The following is a 27,606-nucleotide window of genomic DNA, read 5'->3' on the forward strand; positions in this document are numbered from 1 at the left end:
TTTGAGGAAGTCATCTGTTGGGTGTGTTGCAAGCAAGTTGGGAAATCCGTATTCCCACCTGGGGTAGGAACGGTGATAGGCATATATAGAGCACCTTTCAGCCACAGGGATGCCAAAGCTGAACAGTGCTCCAGGGTGTCTACATCTGCCACTAGGGGGCAGCCCTTTTAATGGTGTATGGCAGTGCTACCCACCACAGCGGGGGAATTATAGGTAGGCAAAATACTGAAGTAGAGATGTCACCCAGCGGTTGGGGCTAACGCCTCAATATACTTACAAAAAGTGCTATTGGATCTCGAGGGATCGGAAGGAGTCAGAACTTTGATTTTCCATACTGGAAAGAATACTGAGTCATTAACACCAACTTCCAGCAGCGTATTACTGTTCATAGAATCAGAGAAGATTAGGGTTGGAAGAGACCTCAGGAGGTCATCTAGTCCAACTCCCTGTTCAAAGCAGGACCAACCCCAACTAAATCATCCCAGCCAGGGATTTGTCAAGATGGGCGTCTGTTTCATGGGGGTCTCCAATCTAAGCAGGGATCTACCCTGCCCTTCATTATCCTGGGAGGGCTGATGGCTTTGCAGTATAAAGTAGGTGGCTCCAGACTGGTAACAAGATTGGCAAGAAAAGAAACTGGCAATAATCTATATTTACTATTCATCTCAGCAAGTAATCAGATTAGTTCAGGTCTACACTTTTAAGTAGTAATCCGTTACTGTAACTAATTACTCAAATCTCATTATATGCTACTTGACTAGCTAGTAGAGTCGACTGGAAAACGGAAAACATTTCTGGCGAACATTTTTGCAGTACTTTTTTTCCCTGTTTTTGGTCAAAGTTTAGTTTTGATGGCAATTCCCTCCCCCAGCTGTAATTAGTATAAGAAGTTACTTTAATAGCATTGAACCTGATTCTGACCTCTGTTACACCCATTTCAATCTGGAGTAATTCCACTTGTTACAATTTACACAGACTAATCTGAAATCAGAGTATGGCCCTGCATGTCTGATACTCCTTTTAATCTCACGGGTATAGGCAGTTTAGTGGCCTGCAGTGGAAACCCTGGGACTGTGGTTAGGGAGGCAGGTACAGGAGAATAAGCTGTTATTGAGAAGTAAAAGTATGTGTTACTGGAGTGAGCAGAGTTCTGGCGTTTTGGCCATTTTCACTCTGGCAGAATCTCAGAAAGGCAGATGATGTGGGGGGAATTTCTGAGAGAAATCTCAAGATAAGGAAACTTCCCAGAAACTCCCAATAGAAATCTCTCTGCTGGTCTGGTCTCGATGCCTTTGGAACACAGGGCCGGAGAAATGATGCCATTGCATGGCACATAAAAAGCCCCAGGGGAGAGATCTAGATTGTCTTCGCAAGAAGATTGTAAATCATCCTGTCCCTCCCATTACCATCCAGAGACTCGGATTGTAGGACCCCTACCCAGGACCTGTTTCTACAAACTGGTTTCTGTTTCTGTTAATATCATCTCTGGACTCCATTCATGCAATCTCCCACCAGCTCCACCTGGTTCTGTTTTCCACCGGATACCTTTGAATAGAAGGACAAACAGATGGACCTGACTCTGAGCACAGTGATCTCTCTTTCCTTTCTGCCTTTTGTGTATTTCAGGGAGCTATTCTCACTACGATGCTGGCAACCCGGAATTTCTCTGGTAGGTGTTGTCTTGGCACCTCACGCTCTTTACTCGGTTGCTTTGCATTTATTGTATACACTGGGTTTCGGGTGCTAGGTGGGAGCTGATTTGTACTCACAAAAGCCAGCCAAACCCAGAAGCCTTACTGGTAAAGACTGGCCCCTCTGCATTTACACCATCCATGTCCTTATGGGAGCTGAACACGCATGCTGCGTGTTCGTAATGGATGTCATTCTGGGAAGCACCACAAGGCTGGCAGTGGGGAAGGTGACCTGGAGAAGGGAAGCGGGAGAGATGTATGTCCAAGGGGAGTGGAATTGAGGGCGTGGGAAATCACAGTTCCTGGAGATTTGGTCCTGAAGGGCTTTCTATGCATTTGCTTACTCACAGTTAACGGGCAGCCATGTTCACATCCTGGAGAGGTGCTGGGGCGGAGAAGGTGCAGCCTCTCGTTTCACAGTTCTGTGGCGAGTGGCTGGTGCTCAGATTCAGCCCAGAGGGGAAAGCTCCTGTCACTGTAATAACCCCTCCGGCAGCCATGCCAGGACAGGCCCCAAGGAGAGCAGAAGGAAAGAGAAACAGCCTTTTGGGAAGGGTCCTAGGTTCAGCCTCTATCTAGGTTGTGAATAATGAGAGGCAGATATGGCCCAAGTCATGTGGGCCTCTCTGCAGACATCAATACAAAGACGTGGAACCTAATTATGTAAAGTTCCCCCAGTAAGTTCCCCTTCCATTGAGGGTCCTCTGGGATGGGAACTGCAATCCCAAGAGCCTCAGGTGCGAATGGCTGGCCCTGAAAGAGAGGGCCCTGCTGTGAGGGGGAGAACACCACTCTACCCATCATGGCATGCGAGCTATTAGGTTGTTTTCCCTGAAGGCTGATCTTGGAGTGCAGCCCTACTTGAAAAGATCTCTCTCTGTGTGGGGGAGCCTGTTAGAGAGTCATGGAAAAATTGCCTTGAAGCCCTTTGGAAGCCGTCCAGGTACGGTCAGAACTAGACCGCAGCAGCCCCCGGAGGCTGGAGTCTCTGTCTGTTTCCCTCCTTTCTTTTTCTGCCTTTTCTTCTCTCCCTCTCTAGGGGAGAGTCCTGTGGTCAGAGTTTCAAGAAGGGTTCAAGCTACTGGGAAGTCTGGTCTGTGCCCAAAGGCTCCACCTCCTTCCCTTACTCCCAGGTGTTACAACACAGCTAGCACACACAAGCAGACAAGAAGGGAGTTGGGGAGGGGTTTTTGTAGCCCACTGTCTACTCCTGTGGGATGCACAGACATAACTAGCTAGCATCTTCTCTCAAAGCGCCTGTCTCGTGGGGTATTCAGCAGACTTAAAGCAAACCCTACGGGTGGGAATTCACATGAAGGAATCATGAATTCCCAGATGATTCCTGAGTGTGGGGTACCCAACGAGATCTCTCACAACAAGTCTGAACCTCGACCCTCAAACTGGGATTGAGAGCATCCCCTCTCCAACACAGGCCCCTGCAGCTCCCTGTTGCAACCTGCTCAGAGCCCGAGCAGAAAAGGCGGAGGAGGGCACTGGTACTTAATGTGCAGGGCTGCAGGCCTGGCCTGGCTGTGTCCCCCAGAGTGGGGCGAGTCTCTGACCCCAGGGGCCCAGCCAGCCTAGAAAAGGGGTTGGTGAGATTTGTTGTGCCCACAGGTGTGTTTTGACCTGGACCAGTCTCAGGTTTGTTCCACACTCATTCAATATGAAGAAAAAAAAAAATCTCTGTTAGGAAAACAACGTATTGGTGACGGTAAAGCAGGTGACCACTTCTCCGTGCTAGACTGTAAACTCTTCCAGGCAAGGGACCTCTTCATTCTCCATCTCAGACAGTGTGGAGGTCATTGTAGCTGATTATTAGCAGGATTGTCGTTTGAAAAGACACTTAATTTTGGAAAATTGATAACGGGTGGGTAGGGATCACAAAGAGTTTTCTGATCTATTAGTGTTCTTGTTTGATCGTTTTTTAGCTACATAGCACCCAAAGCATGCTTGGGGCTTTAAAGGCAATTAGGAGACACAGCTCCTACCCTAAGTCTTGACAATCTAAATAGCATTGCAGATTAGCTCTCGCTAATCACTTGTGTTCTGGGAAAACCCTAAAAACATACCTGGAGCTAATCTGTGTTTTTGAAGGCCTGTGAAGGGGCAATTGCATGAACATGATGTGGGCTGTGAAAGCCCCTGGGGCGTAATGCTGAGTCCCAACCTCTGCAGCTGCTGGGAGTGGCCAGGGGGCATTTTAACTTTCTTTTTTAAAGTCCTAACAAAGTGTGCCCCTGCCCCAGCTGTTTGCAACACCTCCTCCTTGCACAGTCGTTTGCACCAGTGCCGATTTACACTCTGCACTGGTGTAAATGCTGACACAAGGTGCAGGGCAAAGGGTGAATCAAGGCCAGGATGGAGGGGGTTAGCTGGATGCCAGTTCCTCTGGGCGGGGAGAGGCAGGGAGGACGGAGGGTGTGCAGATGCCAAAGGGACTGTGCATATCAGAGGAGAGCTGGAGAACCGGGGAAGTTGTGAGGGAGGGGAGGAGGAATCCGGACGCTGGTCTAGGGCGGAGGAACTGTGAGGTGTTCACCTGAGGGATGGGGGGAGCCAGTGTCTATTCTGGGGCAGTTCTCTGGCCTGGGTTGTACCGGAGGTCAGAGTACATGATCACAATGGTCCCTTCTGGCCTGGGAACCTGTGATTCTCTGAACAGGTGGAGTGATGGGGGCGGGGACAGGGCACTGTTAGGGTGGGATTGAAAGAGGATGGAGGAGCGATTAAGCTTGCCTGGGGCGGGGCCTTAAGGGAAGTCTCAGGAGCTGGACAGAGGATGGTTGGCACAGGGAGTTTGTGAAGTAGCTGCAGACAGTCAGAGCAGGGTGCTTGTCGGGTGGGTAAGAGGGAGCAGGAGGTGAGCTGGGAGGAAGGTCAGGTCGAGGACCGCTGGGGCCTGCAAGGGGCATTGGGATTGTCCAGCGGCTGGGGGTCAGGGTCAGCCCCGGGCATTTGTCATGGGGGTAGTTAGGCTTTTGCGGACATGTGGTAGTTGTGGGAATACGTGCTGGAGTTGGAAGAGTTAAACACCCAGGGGGGATATTCTGTCAGGCCCTACTAAGGGTGAAGAGGCTGTCCTTGAGCATCTAAGGCCAGGATGTTCAAAGCTACACCCCATAGCCACTTCCCTTCCCGCATTCTGCCCGGGAATTCCCAGGGGTCTCCTCCCCTCAGCGCACTCATCTGAACCTACCGTGTGGGAGGGCGGCTGCTGGAAGTTCATTATCTGTTTGCCAAGGGCAGCGAGCTGGGAGAGCGCCGGAGTGGCCCTGGGGGATGGGGCCAGGCCTGTGGTGATAGGTGGGCTCAAGGGAGGCCGTCTGCTTTTCATCATAGTCAAAATGTGGGCTGCAGCTGTCAGGTCCAGGGAATCATAGCACATGACCCCGGCAGCATGGGGCTAAAATTAGAGAGAGAGAGAGAGAGAGGCAGGCAGGCAGTGCCACGGCGCACTGCTTAGAGCTTCATACTCAGCTTCCCAAGACAAAGGCAGGAGGGGAAGCCCTGGGGCTGGACTGAGGCTCATGCTCTGCCGTGGAGGACGCTGGATCCTCACTGGCCATACTACTGCATGACCCTTGAGTCCCGGCAGGAAGAAAACTGCCCAGGCCTCTGCTGTTTCCAACACTGCCCCTTGCTAAGGTTCCTCCACGGAGCTGGCGGCCAGGGCCTTTGTCTCTGTGCAGGAGAAGGAAGGGCTGGAGTTGAGGCGTTCACCTTGCAGCTCAAGGGGCTGTGGAGAGAGGCGGCACCTGGGGCTGTTCTGCTCTGGGTCTGGAGCGCGCCAACCCGGAAGGACTCCTGAACCCCACCCCTCTTTTGTCTGACTCCATCGTCCCTCATGCTACTGATCCTCACTCTGCTGGCCTTGGCGCCTTGCCTGGCCCTGCTAACCTCCTACCTTGTCTCCGCAGGAGGGAAAAGCGGAGGCAACAAGAAGAATGACGGCGTGAAGGTAAGCGCTCCCTCCCGGCTGGGACAGCACCCCGGGGGCCACTCCTTGGGGCTGCAGTGGATTCGGCTCTGCTGAGGGCCCCACCGTGGCCTTCCTCTGTTTGAAAGTGCGGTTGGTAGCCATGCATTGCTGGCCCGGCTCCTTGGCCACCATCCCCTTGTCCTTAGGTCAGAGGGCCCTTCCTCCCCTGTCCCCCGCAATCCCCGCTGTCAGTCAGCAGAGCTGCCACAAGAGCAAAAGGGAAAAACTGTAAAATGTGCAAAGCTCTCTAGGGAAAAGCTTGCAGCTTGCAGATCCGTGAGCGAAGAGAATGGATGCACAGGCTCATGCTTGAATAATGCACCCCTCCAACACCCCTGCAGGAAGGTGGCATGAGGAGAACTCTGAAATTCGCCTCCTCCCGAGGATTTTACTGCTGCTCAGCTGCCTGCAGCCCTCTCCACACGCCCCCACCACTCTCTCCCCATGAGGGCAGGAGGGATGGGGAAAGGAGAGGAGTCGAATGGATGGGAAGGGGAGAGAAGGGATCAGGAAAGGAAGAGGGGAAGGGGAAAGACAGTCTTGCAATTTATGCCTGGTGGGGAGAGCCGAGGGTTCAGGCGAGCAGCAGGAATTCAAAGCAGAGGCATTCCAGAATCTCCCCCGCTCATTAGCAGGAGAGCCCATGCAAATTCAGGGTCACCCAAGGGAGGCTGAGCGCAAGAACCTGGAAGGGGCTGCCTGTATTCAAATGAATAAATGAGCAGCATGAGCCGGCTCTCTGCAGAGAGTTTCACAGCCTGCCAATTCCACTCCTCTCACTTCCCCAGCAGGTGGCACTGGTCCCAGGGGATTGGGGGGGGGGGCACACCCCTCCCCCTCCTACCCCAAATTCAAGAGTTAGAAATAATAAGAAAAAAATCCCATTTTACTTAAAAAGAGTATGGACATGTCAGGGTGAGCGACGGGGCCCCATGTGCTTGTGGTACCTACCGAGCTCAATCCCGCGTCCAGATCCAGGCAGTCTCCTGGGGTTAGAGCCCAGTGGAAATCAGCTCTCTCCATTAATCACCTGTTCTAATGGCCTCTGGTGTGTGTGCATGGGGGCGGGGGAGAGGGGCCTTCGTCATCCTTCCTCCCCAGAGGAGGGTGTGTGATCTGTGGGAAGGTCTCTCTGTCTGATGCATTGGGAGTCTTTCCACTGATTTCACCAGGGCTTGGGACCAGACGCCATGGGGACCTCTTCTCTCTGGGGCTTTCTCTGGGGGCAAACTTACGAGCTGTGCAGGGCCCCAGGATTCTGGGAGGGCCAGAGAATCAGGCCGGCCTTCCTCCCACTGTGACCCAGTTGCTGGATGGGCTAAGAAGCTCTGGCAATGGATTGCTTCCTCTCTCCCTGGTACTGTTGGAGGAGGCCAAGCCCACAGTGTTAAGAGCATTTATAACCACAGAAATGCTGTATATGAGCTCAGCTTATTCTACCTCTGCTGCCAGCCTCTCTCCTTAACTCTTGAGATTCACCTGCAGGCCAGAGAATATTGTATCTTGGTCTGCTGCCATCAGGAGGTAATGTTGCTTCATGACGTGAAGACGCCGCACTGTGTCATGAGGTCATGACATATGTAGGGGTGCCCTGGGTCAGAACTCTCTCTGTTAACCTCCTGCACACTAGTCTTGTGGGATGTGACACAGTAAGGCCCCGGACCAGGAGAGTCATGATTGTACCATGGGCACCTCACTGTCAGCCTGTGCCTCTCCTCTGCTACTCTGGCGCTGCCAGAGCTGCCAGCAGCTTATGATGGTCCCCAGGGGAAATAATCCCCCCCCAGGCATTGCTGATGCAGTGCAAGGGGCTGGGGGAGAGTAGGACAAACTGAAAGAAGCTTTCTAAAGCTGTGGAAAGAGAGGGCGATGGACCGGGAAGCCTGTGTAGTGGCGTTCCTCGGTTAGATTGCCCACGGGCAAGGCCTTCATGTTTGGGTTTTAGTTTGTTTAAAATTTGCTGGGAATTTATTGATGTTTATTACAAACATTTGAAAACAGATGAAAATCGGTTCAAAAAATAACGTTAACGTTTTCTGGGTAAATATTTGGGTTAATATTGGGAGATGGGGGAACAGATGTAAAGCAACAAATAGAGAAAAGTAAGAGTATTGAAAGTAAATGCAATTTAATGCTGTGGTTTATTTCATGAACTATATCTTAACAGTGTGTACACATATTAACACACGTGTGTGTATCTTCTACTACATTGCCTTACTCTAACAGACAGCCTCACATTTACCCTTAGACTAACTTTTGATTAACCTAAACACATCTGCATAATGTAATGCACTGGATTTGCTTAATGTTATCAATATTTCCATGTACTTGAGTCGTCCGAAATTTGGGTGAAAAGTGGTAAAATAATTACAAAATAATGGCTTTTGTAAAAGCTGGGAATGTGTTTTGTTAAAATTCATTAAAAACTGAAAACAAACGGCCTTAGCCATCCCTAAGGGGCAGTGTTGAATTAGACCTGTCACTTCACAAAGGTGGCTGTGCTGGTGGGAAACCTCTTTGATAAAGGTTATTCATGTTGGTTTTGTGGTGGCCATAAGGGTGAACGCGGTCCTAGGTATGCAGCAGAGCTCGAGGGTAATTGTGGGTAGATTGTTAGGAAAACAATCATAGAATATCAGGGTTGGAAGAGACCTCAGGAGGTCATCTAGTCCAGTCTCCTGCTCAGAGCAGGACCAACACCAATTAAATCTTCGGAACCATCAAGAGGGAAGGGTTTAGATTTCCAGTACCGCATCAGTCACTTAGGTTTGTATCCTTCAATTCTGAACCTTGTCTCGAGGGCCCTGTGAATGGGCTCGTCTGCCCCACCTTATCACCCAGCTCTTGAGAGAGAGAACTCTGGGGAAGAGTTCTTAATGATTTTGGATTGCCATGACTGCATTTTCTGGGCACCAAGGAGGGACAGCCTGGGTAGGTGGCTGGAAGCCTCTCCTCCCTGGCCCCGTGCCATGATACAACTTGACAGGAAGATGGGAGAAGTACTAACTTCGTGGGAGGGGTAGAGGTGGGAGGCAGGGCAGAGGAAGGGCTCCTGCCGAAACAACACAGGTGTTAGTTCTTTCCCAATGGACCGTTCAGTTGCACCATTCCTCACACCTCGCTGCCCTGGCCAGCCTGGAGGCACGGTTCTCTCTCGGGGGTGTGGCTTCCATCCCAGCAGCCTCCGGGGCACAGAGGAGTGAAATGTTCAGGCTGGCAGCTGGACATGCCCTGGGGCGAAGCTGGCGTGACAGACTGCGAGCAATCTGCAGAAATCAGGGCACATGCTGGATGTGTTCATTTCTTTGGTTTGTGGTTTTAACTTAGCTGCAAAAGTGGGACAGTGTCTTGAAAACTCCAGGGGGTCTTTGGGGACAGGAGTGTGAGTACCCTTTCCCCCTCTAAGTGGGGAGGGGGAGTGCTGTTTATCAGTGAACATCACTGTAACTCAGGCCATGTGGTCTGGTATGGTGCTGGATGGGTTGTGTCCTCATTTGAGGGAACCCATGGGGTTCACCATCCCATGACAACACACTGGTCCCAGGCAGCAGACCCACCATTCCTGAGTTACTGTCCCATCCCTGAGTTAATGCAGCCATCACATTATCTTGCAAATGGTTGAAAGCAGGGTTCCGCCCACTTCTGCTACCCCCCCATCCCACTAGTGGAGACATCCAGCAGTGTGGCCCTCTGGGCTTGGAAACCTGTGACCCCCAGAGGTTCTTTACCCATGAAACAGTTTTCACAGGGCCAGAATTTCCCTACCCACAATGCATGGAGGCCATTTTTGGTCCTCCTTTTCCTGGAGGATACGATACAATCACTGCCCTGTGTGGTGTCACATCCTGTTACATTGTAAATGAATGCAATCACTGCCCCATGTCCCATCCTGTTACGTCCTAAATTAATGAAGTCACTGCCCCATGTTGCATCCTGTTACTGTATGTCCTAAATTAATGCGGTCACTGCTTTGTGTTGCATCATGTTCCGTCTGAAATTTCTACCCTGACTGCCTTGTCTCCCAAACTGAATTAATGAAAGCTCTTGACCCTCCTTGCATCTTCCTATGTCCTGATTCAAGGTAGCTGTCACTACACTTTCTCATCAGGTTTCACCCTAAATACAGCAGTCGCCACCATCTGGCCTTACATCGTATTTGAGGATGTATATTTGTGCCGGGAGACTAATTTAGGTGATGCCAATAGGGTGGTGGTAGCTATGCTAATGTAGGATGGAGCCTCATGAAATGGCTGCAATCATTTAGGATGCAAAGGGAGGAACAAGTGGTAATGAGCATTAGTGGATTTGGATGGCTCTTTATAACACAGCCTATCGTGAGCTCTGATGGGACACTGAGTTTCATCTCACAAGGGGCATGCATAGCTTTTGCCCATTGCCCCGTTGGCCGTGGGAGGTATGTCTATGCCTAATTCAATGTGCTGGCACCAAGCCTGTTACCTTGGCATGGCACCTCCCAAATCTGATGCGTTTTGCATTGGCCTTTACTGTTGTGGGAATTCCCAGTTCCTGCCATCTTCACCACCACCACCTCGCATCATGGAAGTCAAAGTGGAATGTGTTCTTAGGGAATTGATAACCCTGGTGCACATCCTAGAAGTTAGAGATAGAAAAAGGCGGTAGGTCATCTTGCCCATCCCTTTGAAGAAGTCTCCAAACCAAACAGAAGGTGAAAAGAAGCTGAGTGCATAAGCCAAGAATCTGCAGGAGTATTTTGGGGTGATAGGCAGGAATCTGTTCAAGGGGTCTTTTTATCCAAGGAGTCCAGAGCATTCTTGGGTAGGAATCAAAGTATACGCATAAGGTCTTTTTTGAGGAGCTCAGCTGTGTTCTAAGGAGATAGCCTAGGTGCTAGATTTATATCCAGGACACCTTGACGTGGTTTGTTCAAGAAGCACTTTGAAGCAGACTCCTGGATGTAAAAATTACTCCATAGAGGACCTGCAACTGAGCAATTCCAGTGTTTAGAACCACAACTTGCTCACATGCAGGATCAGGGCAGAGGGAAATTTAGTTGGCGAAGAGGATTAGAATAGTAGCATCTCACCTGGTTTCAGATCCTTGTATAGTCACAAGTAGAATGAGTTTAGTGGTCTCATGCTAGTTCCGAGTGGATGTTTGTCCACCCTGTAAAACCACTGCACAATTTGACATGATTGGCTGTCATTGCTCAGAGAGGCTCCGTTTTGGAATAGCAAGGTGAGGACTGAGTTGCATAGGCAGAGGTGTGCATGGATCCAGAACTGGAGGAGCAGATGTTGCGGCAGATCAGGGCTGAGAGGCATCGGTGGAGCTGTGTTGGGGACCTCACATAGCATTGGCTGCACTGTTTCACCTTAGCTAGTGGCATCGGTTTCTCACCTGGAGTGCCAAATTTACCCCCAAATTCCCCCCTGCAAAAGGACTGTGAAGGGTGGCTCAGGAGCTGCTGTCTCCCATGTGCTGCTCTCTGCCTTTCTCACTCTGTGTCTCTCCCTGTCCCATCTCTTCTCCTTGTTTTTCCAGAAAAGAAAGTCCAGTTCCAGCGTTCAGTTAATGGTGAGTGTCCTTCGTCTTCCTCAATGCCGCTAATGCTGGGCCTCTCCACGTGTGCCAGCCTACCCCATTCTTGGAGCTTACCTTTGACACGGGGGTTAGGGAAGAGGGGACACTGGGTTGGAGGGAACATTTTCAAAGCAGTATCACCCCCAGATCCCTTGAACAGGGTTGGTGGTGCCCAAGGCCAAGGGGAAGCCAGCTTTGCTTCCTGCTGGCAGGTTATCACACATTTCTCCCAGTCCTCCTGTCTGCAGCCTGCATCAGTCCAAAGAGCCTTGAAAAAACACCTCACTTGGCTTTCCTGGAACTGTGTGGTCACGGGAGTCATAACAGCAATGGCAGCCCTTGCCAGCCCATTCTAGTGGATTATGGGTAATACATAAATACGCCTTGGCTGGGATGAGTTAGTGGAGCAGTTGCTCTTGCTCACCTGGCAGTCTCATCTTTCCTGGGAAATTTGGAGAGCGGATGGGTTCAGCGGCCCCGGCGCCTCCCCGTGCAAATCTGTGTCTCGGTCGGCGGTTTGTCTCAGCCTTTGGTAGTCCATGTGGGTCTCAGAAGCCCTCTCTGTTTTACTGTCCATTTCTCTCCCTATTATGCAGTCAATGTGGTCTCTCTCACTCCTGCACAGTCCCCTTGCTCTCTCATCGCAGTTACCTCTCTTTGTTAATTTGTACATTTCTTTTCCTATTGTATAGTCAACATGATGTCTTTCACCCCTGCACAGCCTTTCCCCGCCCTTTCTGGCTGCAGTCCTAGGATCCTGTGACACTCCCCCCCTTCCCCCAGATCCGCCCCTTGTATGTCACTGTAGATGGTTGCAGGAAAGGCGTGTCCACTCCTACAGACACCAGCCCCCTTCTCTTTGGCTACCAGGTTGAAAGTCAGGGAGGACACTGCAGTTGCTAAGCTAGAGTGGTGATTGATGGCTGGCTCGGTCAGCTGGTGTTTTACCTGGTTTTGGTCCATTTGCAGAGTTGGGTAGAACCTGTGTGACGGATTTCTGAGTGCACGGGAGCCTTCAAACAAACAGCGTAGAGTGGGTCTTACTTTTCCTCTCTCCTTTCTGTTCTTTGCTCAGGAATCTTCGGAGAGCACTAACACCACCATTGAAGATGAAGACACCAAAGGTACAGTGGATGGCCTTCAGGCGTCAGGGAGAGAGGTGCAGGGATCCTACCCTTGTCACTGGCCCCTCCCAAGTCAGACATAGTTACTGTCTATGCAGTATAAACTCATTTGTGCCTTGTGCCTCAGTTTCCCCATCTGTAAAATGGGGATGATGATACTGAAAGTGCTTGGAGATGAAAAGCACTAGATCAGAGTTAGGTGTTATTATTACTAGGGTACCCAAGTCTCTGTGAACATATTAGGCTTACACTAGGGAGAAATTTGGTCCGTTTTATCTGCACACCTGAGGGATCACTGTAGGAGAGGCAGATGACTGGCCTCAGTTTTGGTCCCTCTCTAATGCACAGTGTTTTACTCCAGAACATCACTGCAGCATGCCATTCTTTATGCGGTGATATACAATTAGCCCTTGCGTTAGTCTGACCCTGCCAGAATCCATCCCAGCACTTCACCAGGGATCTTCCTAGTCTTTGCAAGTGCTTGAGCTCAGCAATCCCTTGCCCCATTCTGCAAGTGCCGCCCTCCCTGCTTAGCTCCTTTTCGTTCCTGTCCCTTCTGATCCTGTCCCTGCCGCTGGAGACAGTCTGAAAAGTTAATCAGCCTTTGGGAAGAGCCTAGGGAGGAAATACCTCCCTCCCACCCTGTCAGGGCTGGCTTGCCAAGAATAGCCTGGGGAATAATTGTTCAGCGCTAATTTGTAAAGTCTCCCCAATGAAGTGAACCCAGCAGCAAGTGATGTGGACTCTGGCCTGACATTAAAATTAATTGAAAATTCGTCCTCACAGGGAACAAATCCCAGGAGACAGGGAATGGAAATTAACATTTCAAAGGGTGGAAACACTTCAGGCCGAGCATGCAAGCAAGGCCCAGAGCTAGATACTCATTTTTATTAATGACCTTCTCTCTCTCTTCCCCCTTTGGCATAATAAAAAATTAACTCTACTTTGTGAGTCACACAGACCCCTGGTCTGCATCTGAACTGGACTTCATTAATAAGCACCTGGGGTAGCTCAGACAGGCTCCTTCGGAAGTGCCAGCGAGTATCACTGGACTTGTCCCAAGTAGGTTTAGGCTTATCCCAGATCCAGCTGGGAACAGGCGTGGAGACGCAAAACATCAGCCTGACCCCCGCTGAGAGTTACATTTGCTGGTTCTCTCCTGGAGTTTTCTGTGAGCGATGGAATGGAGGCAGGTGAGATTCCGAGGTCAGACCTCCCTCTGAGACATGCAAGAACCCCACCTCCTCCTACCGTGGGGCAGAGGCAAGGGGTGTTTTTTTGGCTCGCGTGGGAGAAGTGCCACCCACAGACTAGGATGATCCCAATTTAAGTCTCAGCTGTGATCACAAGCAAGATGGACACCCAGCCACCAGATGAGGGACCTGTTAGCTGGTTCCATCCACCCTAGTGTTTGGCTAGGGGTCTGCAGCACAACATTCTGGCTAGTGAGCAGGATAAAAAGTCTTGGGAGAGTCGAGCAAAGTTCACTTGCTTAGAGATGGTTAAACTGGTGGAGATTTACTGGCCAGATGGTGATGCTGAGGTCACTCAAGACTCCATACCACCATTTTATACCACAGATCGGTCACTAACCCTCTACTTTTGTAACAAGAGATGAACATTAAGAATTCCTGTAAGTGTCCCTGATTCTGAAGGAGTTTCCTCACCTGCTGTTGTTAGAACTTTTCTATCTCATCGTTCCCAGGCCCTTTCCTGCTCCCATCCATCCAGACAGAAATCCCTGCTTTCCATCCTCTGGGCCCCTCTCCCCCGACAAGTTTTCTCAAGCGAATGGGTGAATGGGGATGCCCTTTTTCTCATGGGGACCTCAACATTTGTGCTTTTGGCACAATTTTGGCACTTCGTTGGATGAAGTGGGTTTTAGCCCACAAAAGCTTATGCCCAAATAAATGTGTTAGTCTCTAAGGGGCCACAAGGACTCCTCGGTTTTTTGGCTGATACAGACTCACACAGCGACCCCTCTGAAATTTGTGCTTTTGTTTTTTTTAAAACCAACAGTACGAAAACAAGAAATTATTAAAGTAACAGAGCAACTGATCGAAGCAATAAGCAACGGAGACTTTGAGTCCTACACGTGAGTGTATCTGGGGTGGGTTCTGACTGTACAATGGGGAGAGGGGGAGTTTGGCTCAGCGAGCTAAGTGCGTTCAGTTAGCCGCAACACTGCCAAGTGCTCTCAGCTGTGAGAAAGGAGTCGGTTGGTTTGTGTGGCCATTCGGTGGGAAATGTCAGATTGCTAAGATGGTGAGACCCAGAAAAGGTAAGTAACTATTTCAAGACTCCAGAGGTCTGATCTCCAAAGGAGATCTGATTTCCCAGTCCCATACTCAAACCAAACCACTGTACCATGCCGCTCTCCCCTCACTATAATGGATGGGTGCATCTTATGGATTGCTAAAGGATGAATAATTGTAATTGTGATTTATAATGGAGGGAGGAATGTTATTTCCATACATTATTACTCAGAATTGCCTTGTGGTACTTTGAAACATAGCAAGTTTCTACTCGCTGAGTAAGTACTACTCAAAGACATTCCCTCCTACAAGCTCCTGCGTCCAAAGCCTATTTAAGAGGCACTGCCGAGCTCACACAGATTTCAGTTCCTGCCTCAGAGACCAAGAGCAGGGGTTTACTGGTATGGAGCAGGGTTAGGTTTTTATTTGGGTTTTATTTTGTCTCAGAAAAGAGGTCACAAGCCTATTCTAGCTCTGCAAAAGCTTAGGTAGTGTATCACAAAGATCCAATTCCACATGGTGAGGGAGGTACCGTAATTCTCTCCCTGAATTCTTGGGATTAGCTCAGAGCACACGATTTTTCAGCTAAGTCCTTCTATCCCTCATTAAGGGGGATGTGCAAAAGCCAGCTTGGGTCCAGACGGAGGGGCCAGCTAGCAGCTTCAGTACAAGTGCTTTGGGTGTTGCAAAACCTTGTTGTTCTGCATATTCATAATGCAGATCTGGCGCCCTTTATCTGAACCCTTTGCAGCTCAGGGGGGATTTGGGTAAATGGATCTGACTTGGGCCCATCTGCATGATGGAACTTCCCACTGCTTGGTTTTGGTGCCAGCCACAAGCTATCTCCCAGGTAACATTTTATGTCCATTTCACAGGGATGAATTGTGACTGGCATATTGCCCTGCTGCTTTTCTGTACAGTTGTGCCAGGGACTCTGAAGCTAACACTATGAGAAACAGGCTCATGTCTCCCTAAAGTTCTTGATGCTTTATTCCAGCAGCTCCTGCCATTAACTCTCATCCTGGAAATGTGAGGATAATCCAGAGGAGTATTTGGGGATCTTTAACTATGTCTTTTAAAAGGTTGCTAAGTGGTGCATGCATCTGGGTAGCTCTGGTGCCATGCAGATGAAACAGTGTGGTACATTGTTCCTGCTATCAGAGAACTATCATTCTCAGCAGGAGCAGATCTTAGGTGAAGTGAGAGAGAGCTGGGACAGAGAGACGGGATGCTGTGCTCTATATTCCAGAAGAGACCCACAGAGCTGGGATGAATTTATTGTTATGTAGCAACATTCCCGGAAACCTTCCAGTTTGAAACAATGAGATAATCTCCCCCCTCTCTCTGTGCTTTGGCTTCCTCAGGAAGATGTGTGATCCTGGAATGACTGCTTTTGAGCCCGAGGCCTTGGGGAACCTGGTGGAAGGACTGGAGTTCCATCGATTCTACTTTGAAAACTGTAAGCAGCTCCTTTCCCCCCAATAGGCTGTTGACCTCTCGTGTTGATATGCTTTTATGTCACTTGGAAGAGCAGGGCGGTGGGGCTGGGGCATCTCTGGATCTCCTCGGATGGGATGTTCTCACTGCTGTCTCCTGGCCATCCCAAAAGATCTAGGCGGGAAGCAAATCAAATCTGTTAAATAATTCGAAATGGGGAGCGGCTGGCTCATGGAGTGGTGTTTTGGTTAGTTGTTGGTTCGTAAATTTTTTATAGAGCCACCCCTTCCCAGTCTGAGCTGTGTTGATGCAGAAATGATCCAATGCTCCATGGCACTGGCAGGAAGTCTGCTTGCTAAGTATCTCCCCTTTCTATATGGCTACAGCCTGTGGTGGTTAGTCAAGCAGAGAGGAGATTCCCCACTCACACGGGACCCCTGTCTCTGTGTAATTCCACCTGCCTTCCCCCATGTCCAGTGTGGTCCAGGAACAGCAAGCCGGTGCACACTACCATCCTGAACCCGCACATCCACCTGATGGGAGACGAGTCAGCCTGCATTGCCTATATCCGCATCACACAGTACATTGATGCAGGCGGCATCCCACGCACTGCCCAGTCTGAGGAGACCCGCATCTGGCACCGCCGGGATGGCAAATGGCAAATTGTTCACTTCCACAGATCTGGAGCACCTTCCGTTCTACCACAGTAAGCCAATGAGAAACTATGGCTAGCCCTTTCCACCGGCCCCATTGACTCCTGTTCGCCAGGCATGGAGACTAGAATGGGAGAGGAGAGTAGGGGTGAAGGGATAAAGGGCCCACTAAGGGAGCTGAATGGACCAAGAGTCATTCCGGGTCCTTGTCTCTTAACAGTGGCTGACGCCTGATGCTTTAGAGAAGCTTAATAGGCTTCACAGAATGCAACTATCTGTGCAGAGCTCCACCTTGGGGAGGGAAGTTCACTTTTGTCCTGGCCCCAGCTGGGGCTAGCTCATGCCTTGAAGCTCTAGGACTGACACCAGTGTAATTTTATCCTAGATAGCGTCAGGGCTAATTCAAGCAAATTTGCCCCCCACCTCCGCGCGGAGCCATTCAGTTGGGTTCCCCAGCCAGGTCCAAGGCACAGTGTGTGATCTGCCCCAAACTCTTGTGCGAGGCCAGATGGAGAGGGGTGGGAAGAGGAATAGGTCCAGAACTCCGTGTGTGCCCATGGAGGGAGTTAGGGGAAAACCTAGCAGTCCCCCTCGTTGATCAAGAGAGGTGTGGAGAACCTGCCCTGCCCTGGGCGGAGCCGTGATGGGGGTGGGGAGGAGACTTCCTGACTACCCAGGGGACTCTGGTTCTGAGCACAGAGCTCTGGCAACACCACACAGCTCACACTCCATCCCCCGCCGCACTGCAGAGTGACCCAGGGTCTCCCTGTGACTGCAGGTTTGGAAGTGTTATCTGATCCGGCCCTGCATATTTGTTAAATGCCTCATGCTTTTTTCCCCCTCCAGCCTGCTAAGCTCTTTTTCCACATCCAGCTTGTGGCTTCTGCCTGCTAGATCCATTCTGCATTGGAGCGGGGGCATCTGGGGGGAGGGAGGGAAGGGGCAGGAAAATCCAGCTTGGAAGTGGGATGAAATTCTGTCTGGATTCTGTGCAAGACCCAGTCACGAGCCTTAGGGCCTGATTCTGATGGTGCCTGGCCCCTGCAAACTCCCACTGCAGTCAAGTGTCTCATGTCCTCTCTCTGCTGGGAGATGCAGGTACTGCGTCCCCTCCTGATCGTGTGCATGGGCTAGATTCTCAGTTAGCAAAATCGAAGTCAATGTGGCCCAGTGTACGGCTGCAGGAAAAATCAAACACAGGTTAGGTGACTGATCTGCGGGGGGTTGCTGGTTAGCTCCTGCGGAAGGGGAGGGCACAGGCAGACACAAGAGACGTGCCCAAGAGGCCCTTCAGAAGGACAAACTGAATGAAAAGTCTCCCCCCCCACCCCGACTTGTGTTTTCCAGCTGAAACGTTGGCCGCTCGGGCCAGGTTTGTCACTGCCTCACTGCGAAGGGAATACCCACCCCCATCCTTCACCTATAGAACTTGGCTGCTGGGTCTACTGCTTGGCTCTTGCTGGAATTCCTCCTGCCCACCTGGCTCCTCACCAAAAACAAACAAAGGACAACAAGGCCCGAACGAGCTTCGAATTGACTTCTCTCTCTCTCTCTCCCCCCATACTGTCACCTTTGGGCACAGCAAGCGCTGTCAGGGGCCCGTGCGCAGCTCCCACTGCTTCTGCATGAAACCATCTGCGGTAAGACAATTAAAAACAAGTGACCAACACACAGAACGTGTCTGAGGCGAAGACCTCCACCCGCTGCCTCACCAGAACTCTCAGATCCCCACGCATCCTCCCTCACGGCTCAGTACATTTCTCATAGGACAGGGTAGGACTCCTACTCCACCTCCATCCTCACCTCTGCCTGGGAGTCTCTGGGGACCAAGGCAAAAGGGTGGAGCATGAGAGGAGTGTCAAGCTACTTTGGGCTGACCAAGGTCTGTGGCCACGTCCTCTCAGCACCAATGGGTTTTGCCTTATTGGTGTCTAGGTACCCGATCTGATGCCCTTGACCTTGGCATGTTCCCCACACCACTCCCCCTCAGGGCTCCTGCCCTCCCAGTTCTTTGCAGCAACAGCTGAAGGACATCTGCTTAAACTCTTTCAATATCCTACTCACTTGCTACTCTAGGGTGAGTAGGGTTTTATTGTGATGGGTGAGTAAAATATATCCTTTGTTTCTCTTTCTAGAAACGGCTGGGCGGGCAATTAGCGTGCGAACTCACTGGACTGGGCAGGATCGTATGCATGGCCCAGTGAGTTCTCACGCTAATTTTGACCATGCTGGTGAAATGTGAACATTTTCCTTTCTTTCTCCCTTCTCCCTTTGGAGCGGGGCTTAGAGATGCTGGGAAAAGAGAGTGAGAGATTAAGAAAACAATGTCAAGTGCTTTATCGGCACAATAAGGTATCCAAGTGCAACTAAAGTTGAGAGAGCAGCCCTCTGTGCAGAGGGCAGTCATAGCCAGGGTTAGAGGTTGGGTGTGGTAGCTGGCTCTTCTTCCGCAAGCATTATTTATCCATTCCTGACTCAGTGATAGGAACTGTTTCACTCTTAGGCAATCTGCCATCATCCAACACCTTGCAGGTGGTCTTCTTTACCCTCGGCCAATTTAAGAGATCAGCTCCAAACATCTAGTGTTGAATCTACCCCTTTGCCCCCCACATTCCTCTTTCAATCTGCCCTCCAAGACTCAATTTTCTCTTCATTTTTAAAGGCCACCCAAAACCAGGAACCAAAACCCTTCCCCATTAATCAGCTTCAGGAAATTCACAGAATTGACGACACTGGTGCTTAAGGAAATAGAGCCGGCTGTTCATTTGAGAGAGAAAAATAAACCGACCACAGGATACCTTCCAGCAAAGATGGCGAATGTAAACTTTAGTAATAAAACTTTGAGGAATCTGATTATGCTTCGAAGAAACAAACAAGCCTTTAGCTATCTCTTCTACTTTGAGCGCATGCCTTTTTATAGGAAAAAGAAACCTTCCGTGTATTTCGTAAATTGATTTTGAGTATTTGCTGAAATGGATCTTTATGTAATAACTAGAAATATTGAACGTTTTTGGGGGGGTGGGGAATTTTTTGGGAGTTGTTGGATTTTGGGGAGGTTGTTTTTGTTTTGTTTATGTGTGGGAGTGGCTTGGCAACAAAGCGATGGTCATAGTGAAGGTGGCCCCAAGAAGGCAGGGTGGGGAAAGTTCCATAGCTGGTTTTCCTGTGAACCACGCTAGGCCCCTTAAGATACATGGGACACGTGGTCGTTTCTATTTGCAATGGAAATGTTTGAATGTCAGAAGTGCCCATTTGAATGGAGACAACTGGACAGTGAGGCATCCCTGGACTGAAGTTGCAGGTTCTGCAGGGAGAGTGGTCATCTCCAAGGGACATCGGAGCCAGCTGGCAGGAATACAGCAGGCATGGGTCATTTCTGAGCCTGTGCATTTTCTTGAACGATAAACAACCATCCAGTGGTTCTTCCGGCGCCACCGTTATGTCAGTCTCATGACATCAGGAGGGGCTGGCAAGACGTCTATTTTTGGTAGAGGTATGAGAGGTGTGATCTCGTTATTTTTTGGTAATCCTTCCATTTCCTGTTCTCTTTTTTCAAACTGCAACTTCTTTACTCTTTGATGTGAGGTTACTGCAGTGCACTTACGTTGCCGGGGACTTTCTAACTGCACTTTCTTCATTTGCATGACGTTTAACTTTATAGACGGTGCGTGTATTTAGAAACAAACAAACAAAAATGCTTGTTTTGGACAAAAAAAACCAGTGTATTCTCAATGTAAATTCTAAATGGTGTATTTTGCCTTTTCCGTGGTTTCAAGTGCTTAGCTCACCATCAAAGCAGGACGACTGCCTGCTGAAACACAGCCATGTTTGCAAAGTGTGAAAATATTTTCTCGTTGGACCTGAGGGGAAGAAATCCAAGCAGCCGGGGCATTTAACAAGCTTCAGGAGGCATGTTCTATGAGATTCCACTGACCCCATTGTGAGCTTATTGTGCGGAATGGGCGTTGAATGTGCCTTTTTAGGGACATATCAGCCAGATTCTCTGCTGATGGAAATCAGTGTCTCTCCATGAAACTCAATGGACCTATACTGATTTACAAGGGAGTGACACTGACTTACGCCAGCTGAGAATCTGGCCCAGAATCTTCTCTTAAACAGGCACTCTCATGCTGTGGAGAGGATCAGCCTTTTAGGGTTGCTTTTTCACAACGTTTTTTTCTTCCTGTGTTTGCTTAGTGCCAAAGCTATTTGCGTCTAAATGAGGGCGTTGGCTCTTTCACAGCTTACTATGCTCCTCTAGAACCTACTGTGAAGCCAACTCTGATGAGGTGTCTCATCCACCTATTAATCACCATGCCATCTGGGCATCGGCAGTATTTTGGATGTTGTGAACATTCCCGGGGCGCGACCCAAATTGTGATTTAATTGCAGGAGCAGCCATGAAGGCTGCGGCTGTCCTATCAAGTTCCATCGTCGTAATCTGCCCCCAGTGGAAATCCACCAGCGGGGGCTGTAGTTTGAGTCCAGCCTGCACATATAGCTTCTACCTTTGCGACTGATGGTGGAGCTGCACCCATGGTGAGTTCTGACTGTAAAGGGCGGCTGGACTGGACAGACGGGGAGGTAGGGTGACCAGACTTCCTGATATTAGGGGCTTTGTCTTATATACGCAACTATACCCATCCCCTCTCCTACAAAAAGTGTCCCGATTTTTCATACTTGCTCTCTGGTCATCCTTGGGGGAGGGGGTGCCGGAGGCTGGGCTTAGAACACAAATACCTTTGAGAACGTGGAGAGGAGCTCAGAAGAACGTTGACCTTTGTGCAGAAATGTTCTCCTTTCACTAGATGAGAGCCTCCTTTGAAGGGAGGAAGCTGATTGGGTGCCATGGTAACACTCCCCTCTGCTGCTAGGGCTGAACAGCCACACCCACCTAGGCCCCACCCATTTCTGCACCCAGTTTGGCTTTGCTTCCAGCATGGTTATGGCCTGACTTCTTAGAAGTGCATGGTCCCTACTCAGACTGTTTCCCCATGGACCTCTTTCTCAGGGGAAGGCTCATCCTCAGTCCTGGGCTGGATGGATGCCATACAACACCCACGGGACTTTAGTAATAATAATGAGCCACCTGAGCATTTCCAAGTGAAGCTGTTTCCCTGCAGAGGCTGGGGCTTTGGCTCTTTTTCGTCTCCCTGGAAAGGAGAATCCTGACAAGGAAGGGGCGCTCCAGCCTTTCACATCCTGTCCACCACGTCTGCTTTTAGCACGTGCACTTTAGGGCCCTGCTAGCACAAATGGATTGGTTTTGTGCCCCGGTCTCCATCCCCAGCTCGGCCCGGACACCTAGAATAGGTCTCCGCGCTGGTCTTTGTCTGAGTAAGCATTGGCACAGTACTAAGCTGCTGCCTTCCTTTAGCAGCCATATCAAAATTCCTTTATCCCTGGTCAGGTCGTGGATTCCTGGGTCTTCCCCAAACTCTCCAATTCCTCCAAGACAAAGCACCCTCCGTCACAGCAGACTGGCTCTTCTTTGGCTTCCAGAACAAAGGGCACCATCTCTCCCCCAGTAGCCCAGTCCTCGGAGCCAAGCCACACTCCATTATCCTCCTACTTCCCCTGTCTGTCACAGGAGACCACAAGCAACAGCTGTGGTAACAGCATTTGCTGCTCTGGTTTCTCCTTTTTAGGCTGGAGGAGGTGGTGGCGGCAATTCCCTTCTGAGTCTCGGGAAGCTGCCAGCCTGTCTGTGGTAGCATCTCTTATGTCCTTGCTGTTGCTGTTTCCCTCAGCCTGGAGAGAGACAGGCAACTTTAGCCCCCTCCTAGCCCCATTGCCGCACTGTCTGTGGATAGCTATGCTCTGAGGGGTGGAAAACACCTGTTCCCCTGAGACCTGTCCTGCAGGCTGTAACACGACACCATCCCATCGATTTTGGTTACAAGAGCAATGCAGTGATGGTATCACGTCACAGTCCACCATAAACCGGCCTGTCCATAAGCAGCGCTAATGTTATCACGTCTTCTGATGTCTTTGGAGCTTGCATCTTGCCACATCACTGAAAGAAAATGGCCTGCATTAAACCCCTGTGAGCCTCATGCATGAAGGTTCTGTGGTCTACGGGGACCTACATGGTTAAAAAGTCGCCTCCCTGGTAATTTACCCGTAGGTTGTTGGGAGGACATTTCAGGCTCTCTTTTCTACAGCAGAAGACAATCACTCTGCCCAGTATGATGCGCAAAGAACCAGTTCCTGACCCCAAACCCACCATGGCATCACCTAGTGTAGCTTCACTAGGGCGCTGGACAGGTCAGCAAGCAGCAGGCATAGGGTGGCGGCCCATCCTGGTGTTTCCAGGATGGCTCTGCAGTGGTGCTGTGGAAGTCCAGCTGGTGCAAATTCTCTTTGATCAGGTGTTGAAGATAGAGGTAACGCTATATCTAATGTTTGCAGTGGGGCACCATGACCACAGTGCCTGTGGAGGATGGTGACGTGTCTTTCAGACAATCCTGATGTAGTCATGTGCCCCAGGAGTAGCTTTCCCCTGAGAACAGCAGAGATGCAGAAGATCACGCAATTAGCTCCTGCAGACATTCCAGGAGCATATTTAACCCTTGTTTCTAGCCCAGGGAAATACACCTGTTGGTGTTCATGGCCGTGTTGGGGGCATATTCCCTTGGGCACGCTCAGCTGGGTTTTCAGGAACTTCTTTGTTTGGAGGTATATGCCTACATTCCAGTAGCTTTGGGCCCACCCCCAGATTGCCTGGCTGGGGATCAGTGGGAGGAGATTTGCCAGGATCCCCAGAAGGTAAGCACTCTTGGTGTGAGCCCCAATTAACCCTTCACAGACACAACAGCAGTGGTGAAATGCAAAGAATAAGTGGTTGCATCTTTACAAACTGTTCATAGAGGGTTAACAAATGACCGCAGACAGCACAAGCATCACAGACACGAGCAACAGATGCCATAGAAGGTTGTAGGCACTTCCTCAGAAGAGGTTATAGATGCTTAAAAGCTACCTGTTGGATTCTACAATTGATGAACCATGTATTAAAACATCTTTTAACGCTTTATAGTCTATTGATACAGGGAACCTTAATATAAAGTGTAACAACACCTTCCTGGCCATGGATGGAGCCTGGAAAGAAGGGCCTGCTGTCTGTCCCCATTCCCATTCAGTGCCGTAGGGGACCCAGGTGGTCACAGCCCTTCCCTGTAGACCCACCTGGCTCCCCTCCCTCGGCTGAGCTTCCTTCCTTCTCCTCAATTCCCGCACGGCTGTGAACCATCCACCCTTTTTGTAACCGTGACACCGGTGAGGGAGGGTGGGGTTCCGGGGAAGTGGGGTGTTGTTTATTGACTTGTTTCTTTTGGATTGTTGTTACTTTTTTCTAACTGTTGCACAATTTTAGGGCTTTTGAAACATTTTTGGAACAAGCAGGGAAAATGTTAACAGTGGTTTAAAAACTATAATGAGATATATATATATAGATATATATAGATATATACATACAGGAAATCTCTATGGAAGTATTTATTTCACACGACTGCAAAAAACAAAATAATAAAAAAAGGGGGGGAGCTTTTTAATGTAACAAATGAAAACCCCAGTGAGAGGCTGCGGTGTGTCCTCTCCTGATTGTAACTCAGTGTGGTTGGACTCTAAGACTTGTGGTATCTTTTGTAAGTGAATCCGATCTGTAAAGCGGCGTTTCCGTGTTGGATTCTTTGTTACAGTTTTTTTGAACCTGTGGCTGTGAACAGAATGATCACTGCTCAAATTTTATGCTATATTTTTGGGGGACTTGGGGTGCGGGGGGGGAGGGGGAATTGTCAGTTTTATTCTTGGTGTTTCAAGTGCAATAAATAGCTACAAACTTCTGAGCATGGAAAGTGATGATTTCTCCCGCAGTGACTCAGACGATCTGCCACTTCATCTGTCTGTTTCATGGAGTCCAAAGCATTGAGACTGGGATTGAGGTTAGAGGGGAGAGAGAAGGGATCTTTATTATTTTTTATTTGTATTACCAGACCCGCTAGGCGTCTCACTCATGGACAAAGTCCCCATTACGCTTTTCCCTAAAATATTTAATTAGCTTTAGGAAAACCAAATAAATATGCACATAGACATGTCCAAATCATGGTCATTTATTTATTGCTAGCTAGCAAGTCTGTTGTGAAAAGTGATACTTGTATGTTTGTTAATATCACTTTTCACAACAGACTTACTCAGCCCTGGCAAGCCTGGGAACAAATTAAGGGCTGAATGGAGGGTCGGGGGAGGCAGTGGAGGTCAGGGGAGGAGGCGGTGGGCGGCTGGGGGAGGCAGCAGGGGGCTGGAGCCTGAAGCCCCATGGCCGGAGGACAGGGCCCAGGGACAGGGCCCAAAGCCGTGTGGCTGGAGCCTGGGGCCTGCCGCCACGGAGCCGGAGCCCAGAGCCCCACGGCCAGAGCCTCCTGCCCCACCACCCCAGCGCTGAAGTCCAAAGCCTGAGCCCCAGCACCTCTGGGAAGGTGGGGAACTCACCCACTGCCTGCTCCTATGGTGTTGTGCCCCAGCGGACTCCAGCTGGGGGCAGGGCCTAACCCCTGCTCGTGGCCACAGCAACCCCCACCAAGGTGGTGCATCCAGCAGCAACAGGGAGAAAGAGGGGGCGCTACTTTCCCTGGTGGCTGCATGCAGCCACAGTGGCCGTGTTTGAGAAATGCTGCGCTAGGTGCTGTACAAGCAGAGAACAAAAAGGAAGTTGATGGCCCACAGCCTCAGTGTGACTCGCTCTCCTTTTGTTTATTTCTTCTTTGGGATGGTAACTGAAAGAGAGGGAGATTTATTTATGGGAGATTGACTTTATTCCCCTCCCTTTAAACACCACTGGCTGTGACGATTTCCTCCTAAAATAAAATTGTTTCAAAGAGTTTTTCTTCTCCCTGGTGATACTGACAAAGCTATTGAGTCTTTTTCAGTGGGGCCCCGATTCAGCCAAGCATTTAAGCAAATGCTCACTTTTAAGGTAAAGTTATGTATGTGCTTAAGTGCTTTACTGACTCCGGGCTCTGGTCCGTTTTCCCCCTGTTAAGTGCCTCCATCTCAGGGTTTGTACTTTGCCCATCCCTGTAATGCAGAGAGAAATACTGAACCTGACTATCTGCAAAGTAAACCAGAATAGAGAATCCTTCCCCGTTCTCCCTCCCCCCACACACACTAATTTCTTTCAGCAATAGTCTCCTTAGGTGCTAGTCATACCTAACAGGGACAACGTTTTCAGAGTGAAATGCAACTCTCATGCTGATGGTGTCCCTTTAAGTCAACTCTGTCTTAAGCTACCATCCATTAAGCCAAGAAAAACCAGTTACCTAGCACAGCTGGTCTTCATGGGTGGGGTGCATTGATAAATCTGGGGGCTACTTTAAAATCATCCCTTTAGACCAGGAGTTGCCTAGAGGAGGTGGGATGGCTAAGGCAGGTTTCACTGTATTTTCCAGTTTTGGCCAGGTAACGAGCTCCTGATCTGATAAGCAGGCATCATAAAGTAGGGCTTTAAAGATAAAAACTGGTGGCAAGTTGTGTCCCTCAAAGAGACCCCGTCAAACATCTTCAGCCTTCCAAGAGGTACAAGGACTATCTCTGGGCTGCAGGGCAGATGCGCACAAGCCTCCAGTCGATGTTGGACTCCATCTGATTGATTTCCCTTAGAGTGAGCAGCAAGGGACTTCCCAACTCTATGCCTGCTGGAGCTGCCCTGTCCTTAGTACAGCCCCAGTGCCCACTACTGCTTCCTCTGTGAATGCCTATAGCTGGGGCTGCATCTTTCCTGCTGCCTCCACCCCTCTGGTGGAGCTGCACCTGCCCTTGCAGAAAACGTGGTGGGAGGGCGTGGTAGTTTTTATTGACACTTTCCCTAGGAGGAGTAGGTGGCTCAGGATTCCCAGAATGAGCTAGGGAGCCTCCCATATCTAGATCATTAGAGCCAATCTGCCCTGGATCGGTAGTGACAGAAAGTCATTATGAGCTGGCAGAACTTCAGTCTTTAGCAGCTTAGCCCACATGAGAGCTGGCAGGCTCAGCACAGACGAGGCCAGGGGATTTCTGTCTTCTACTCAAGATTTTAACAAGAATTTGAGCTCTGCTGGCCAGCTGGACCCTAGTGATGCACAGGGTGTTTTAGCTGCTGGGAGATTTGTATAAGTTCCTTGGCCTTTGACTGCCCTGCCAAAGGCAGCTGAACAAAGGCTGACTGGCAGGGTTCAGCCTATCATGTCTGCAATCCAACATGGGGAATGTGGAGTTTGCCCTGGGGGGCTCCTCTGTATACACCACATGCTGCCCTTAGGCCAGGGTGAGAGCCAGGGCATAGGTGCGTAACTCAGAGAGGTCTAGATCTGCATCCATCTGGCAGAGCAGGGAGTAGGGTAGTGCTGCAGTGTGCTATAATATTACATCACAGCCAGGAAAAGCTGCAGGAAGAGCATTTAAAATCCCTGTGCAGGAATGACTGCAGGTCCCCTGATCAGGAGATCTGAACTGGTGAGAGGGGTACAAGACAGGACCAGACAGTGGCATTGGAACAATAGTGGGGGGTGCTGAGAGCCATTGAACCAAACTGTAAACCCTGCATATGATGGAAACCACTTCAAGCCAGGGGAGCTGCTGAACCCCCAGCACCCCTAGGTCCAGCACCCCTGGGACCAGGAGGCCATGTGCAGTCAGGCTGGCAGTGACCCAGTGTCATCTTCCTTATATTATGGCTACTCACAGCCCGCGCTTGCAATACCACAGTCTGTCTGCCAGGGGGCGGTGAAAGACCACTATCTGCACAGCTGCCTAGTTCACACAGGTAAAGTGTGTGAAGATGGAGAACGGAGGGAATGTTTCTCAATAGGGCTTTTGGGATAGGAGCTAATCAGGACAGGGCTGATACCTTTGGAAACCCCATGAATTGGG

General features: G+C 50.0%; 1 protein-coding gene across 3 annotated transcripts in view; it reads left to right on the plus strand.

The window, feature by feature from the left end:
- Nucleotides 1–24,545, plus strand: part of CAMK2A (calcium/calmodulin dependent protein kinase II alpha) — a 75,136-nt gene extending 50,591 nt beyond the window's left edge. Inside the window, exons 12-19 of one of the 3 annotated variants that reach the window (XM_048860358.2) lie at nucleotides 1,627–1,669; nucleotides 5,612–5,652; nucleotides 11,197–11,229; nucleotides 12,311–12,359; nucleotides 14,379–14,454; nucleotides 15,979–16,073; nucleotides 16,529–16,757; nucleotides 18,052–24,545. In XM_048860358.2, coding sequence (XP_048716315.1) covers nucleotides 1,627–1,669; nucleotides 5,612–5,652; nucleotides 11,197–11,229; nucleotides 12,311–12,359; nucleotides 14,379–14,454; nucleotides 15,979–16,073; nucleotides 16,529–16,757; nucleotides 18,052–18,055 — 570 coding nt within the window. In that variant the 3' untranslated portion in view covers nucleotides 18,056–24,545. Of the gene's footprint in view, nucleotides 1–1,626; nucleotides 1,670–5,611; nucleotides 5,653–11,196; nucleotides 11,230–12,310; nucleotides 12,360–14,378; nucleotides 14,455–15,978; nucleotides 16,074–16,528; nucleotides 16,762–18,051 lie in introns of those variants that run through there. The other 2 variants (XM_048860359.2, XM_048860360.2) reach the window with 2 other exon arrangements.
- The last annotated feature ends 3,061 nt before the right edge of the window (nucleotides 24,546–27,606 follow it).

The sequence above is a fragment of the Caretta caretta genome, chromosome 8, assembly GCF_965140235.1.
Source record: "Caretta caretta isolate rCarCar2 chromosome 8, rCarCar1.hap1, whole genome shotgun sequence".
In the NCBI taxonomy this organism is placed as follows: domain Eukaryota; kingdom Metazoa; phylum Chordata; order Testudines; family Cheloniidae; genus Caretta; species Caretta caretta.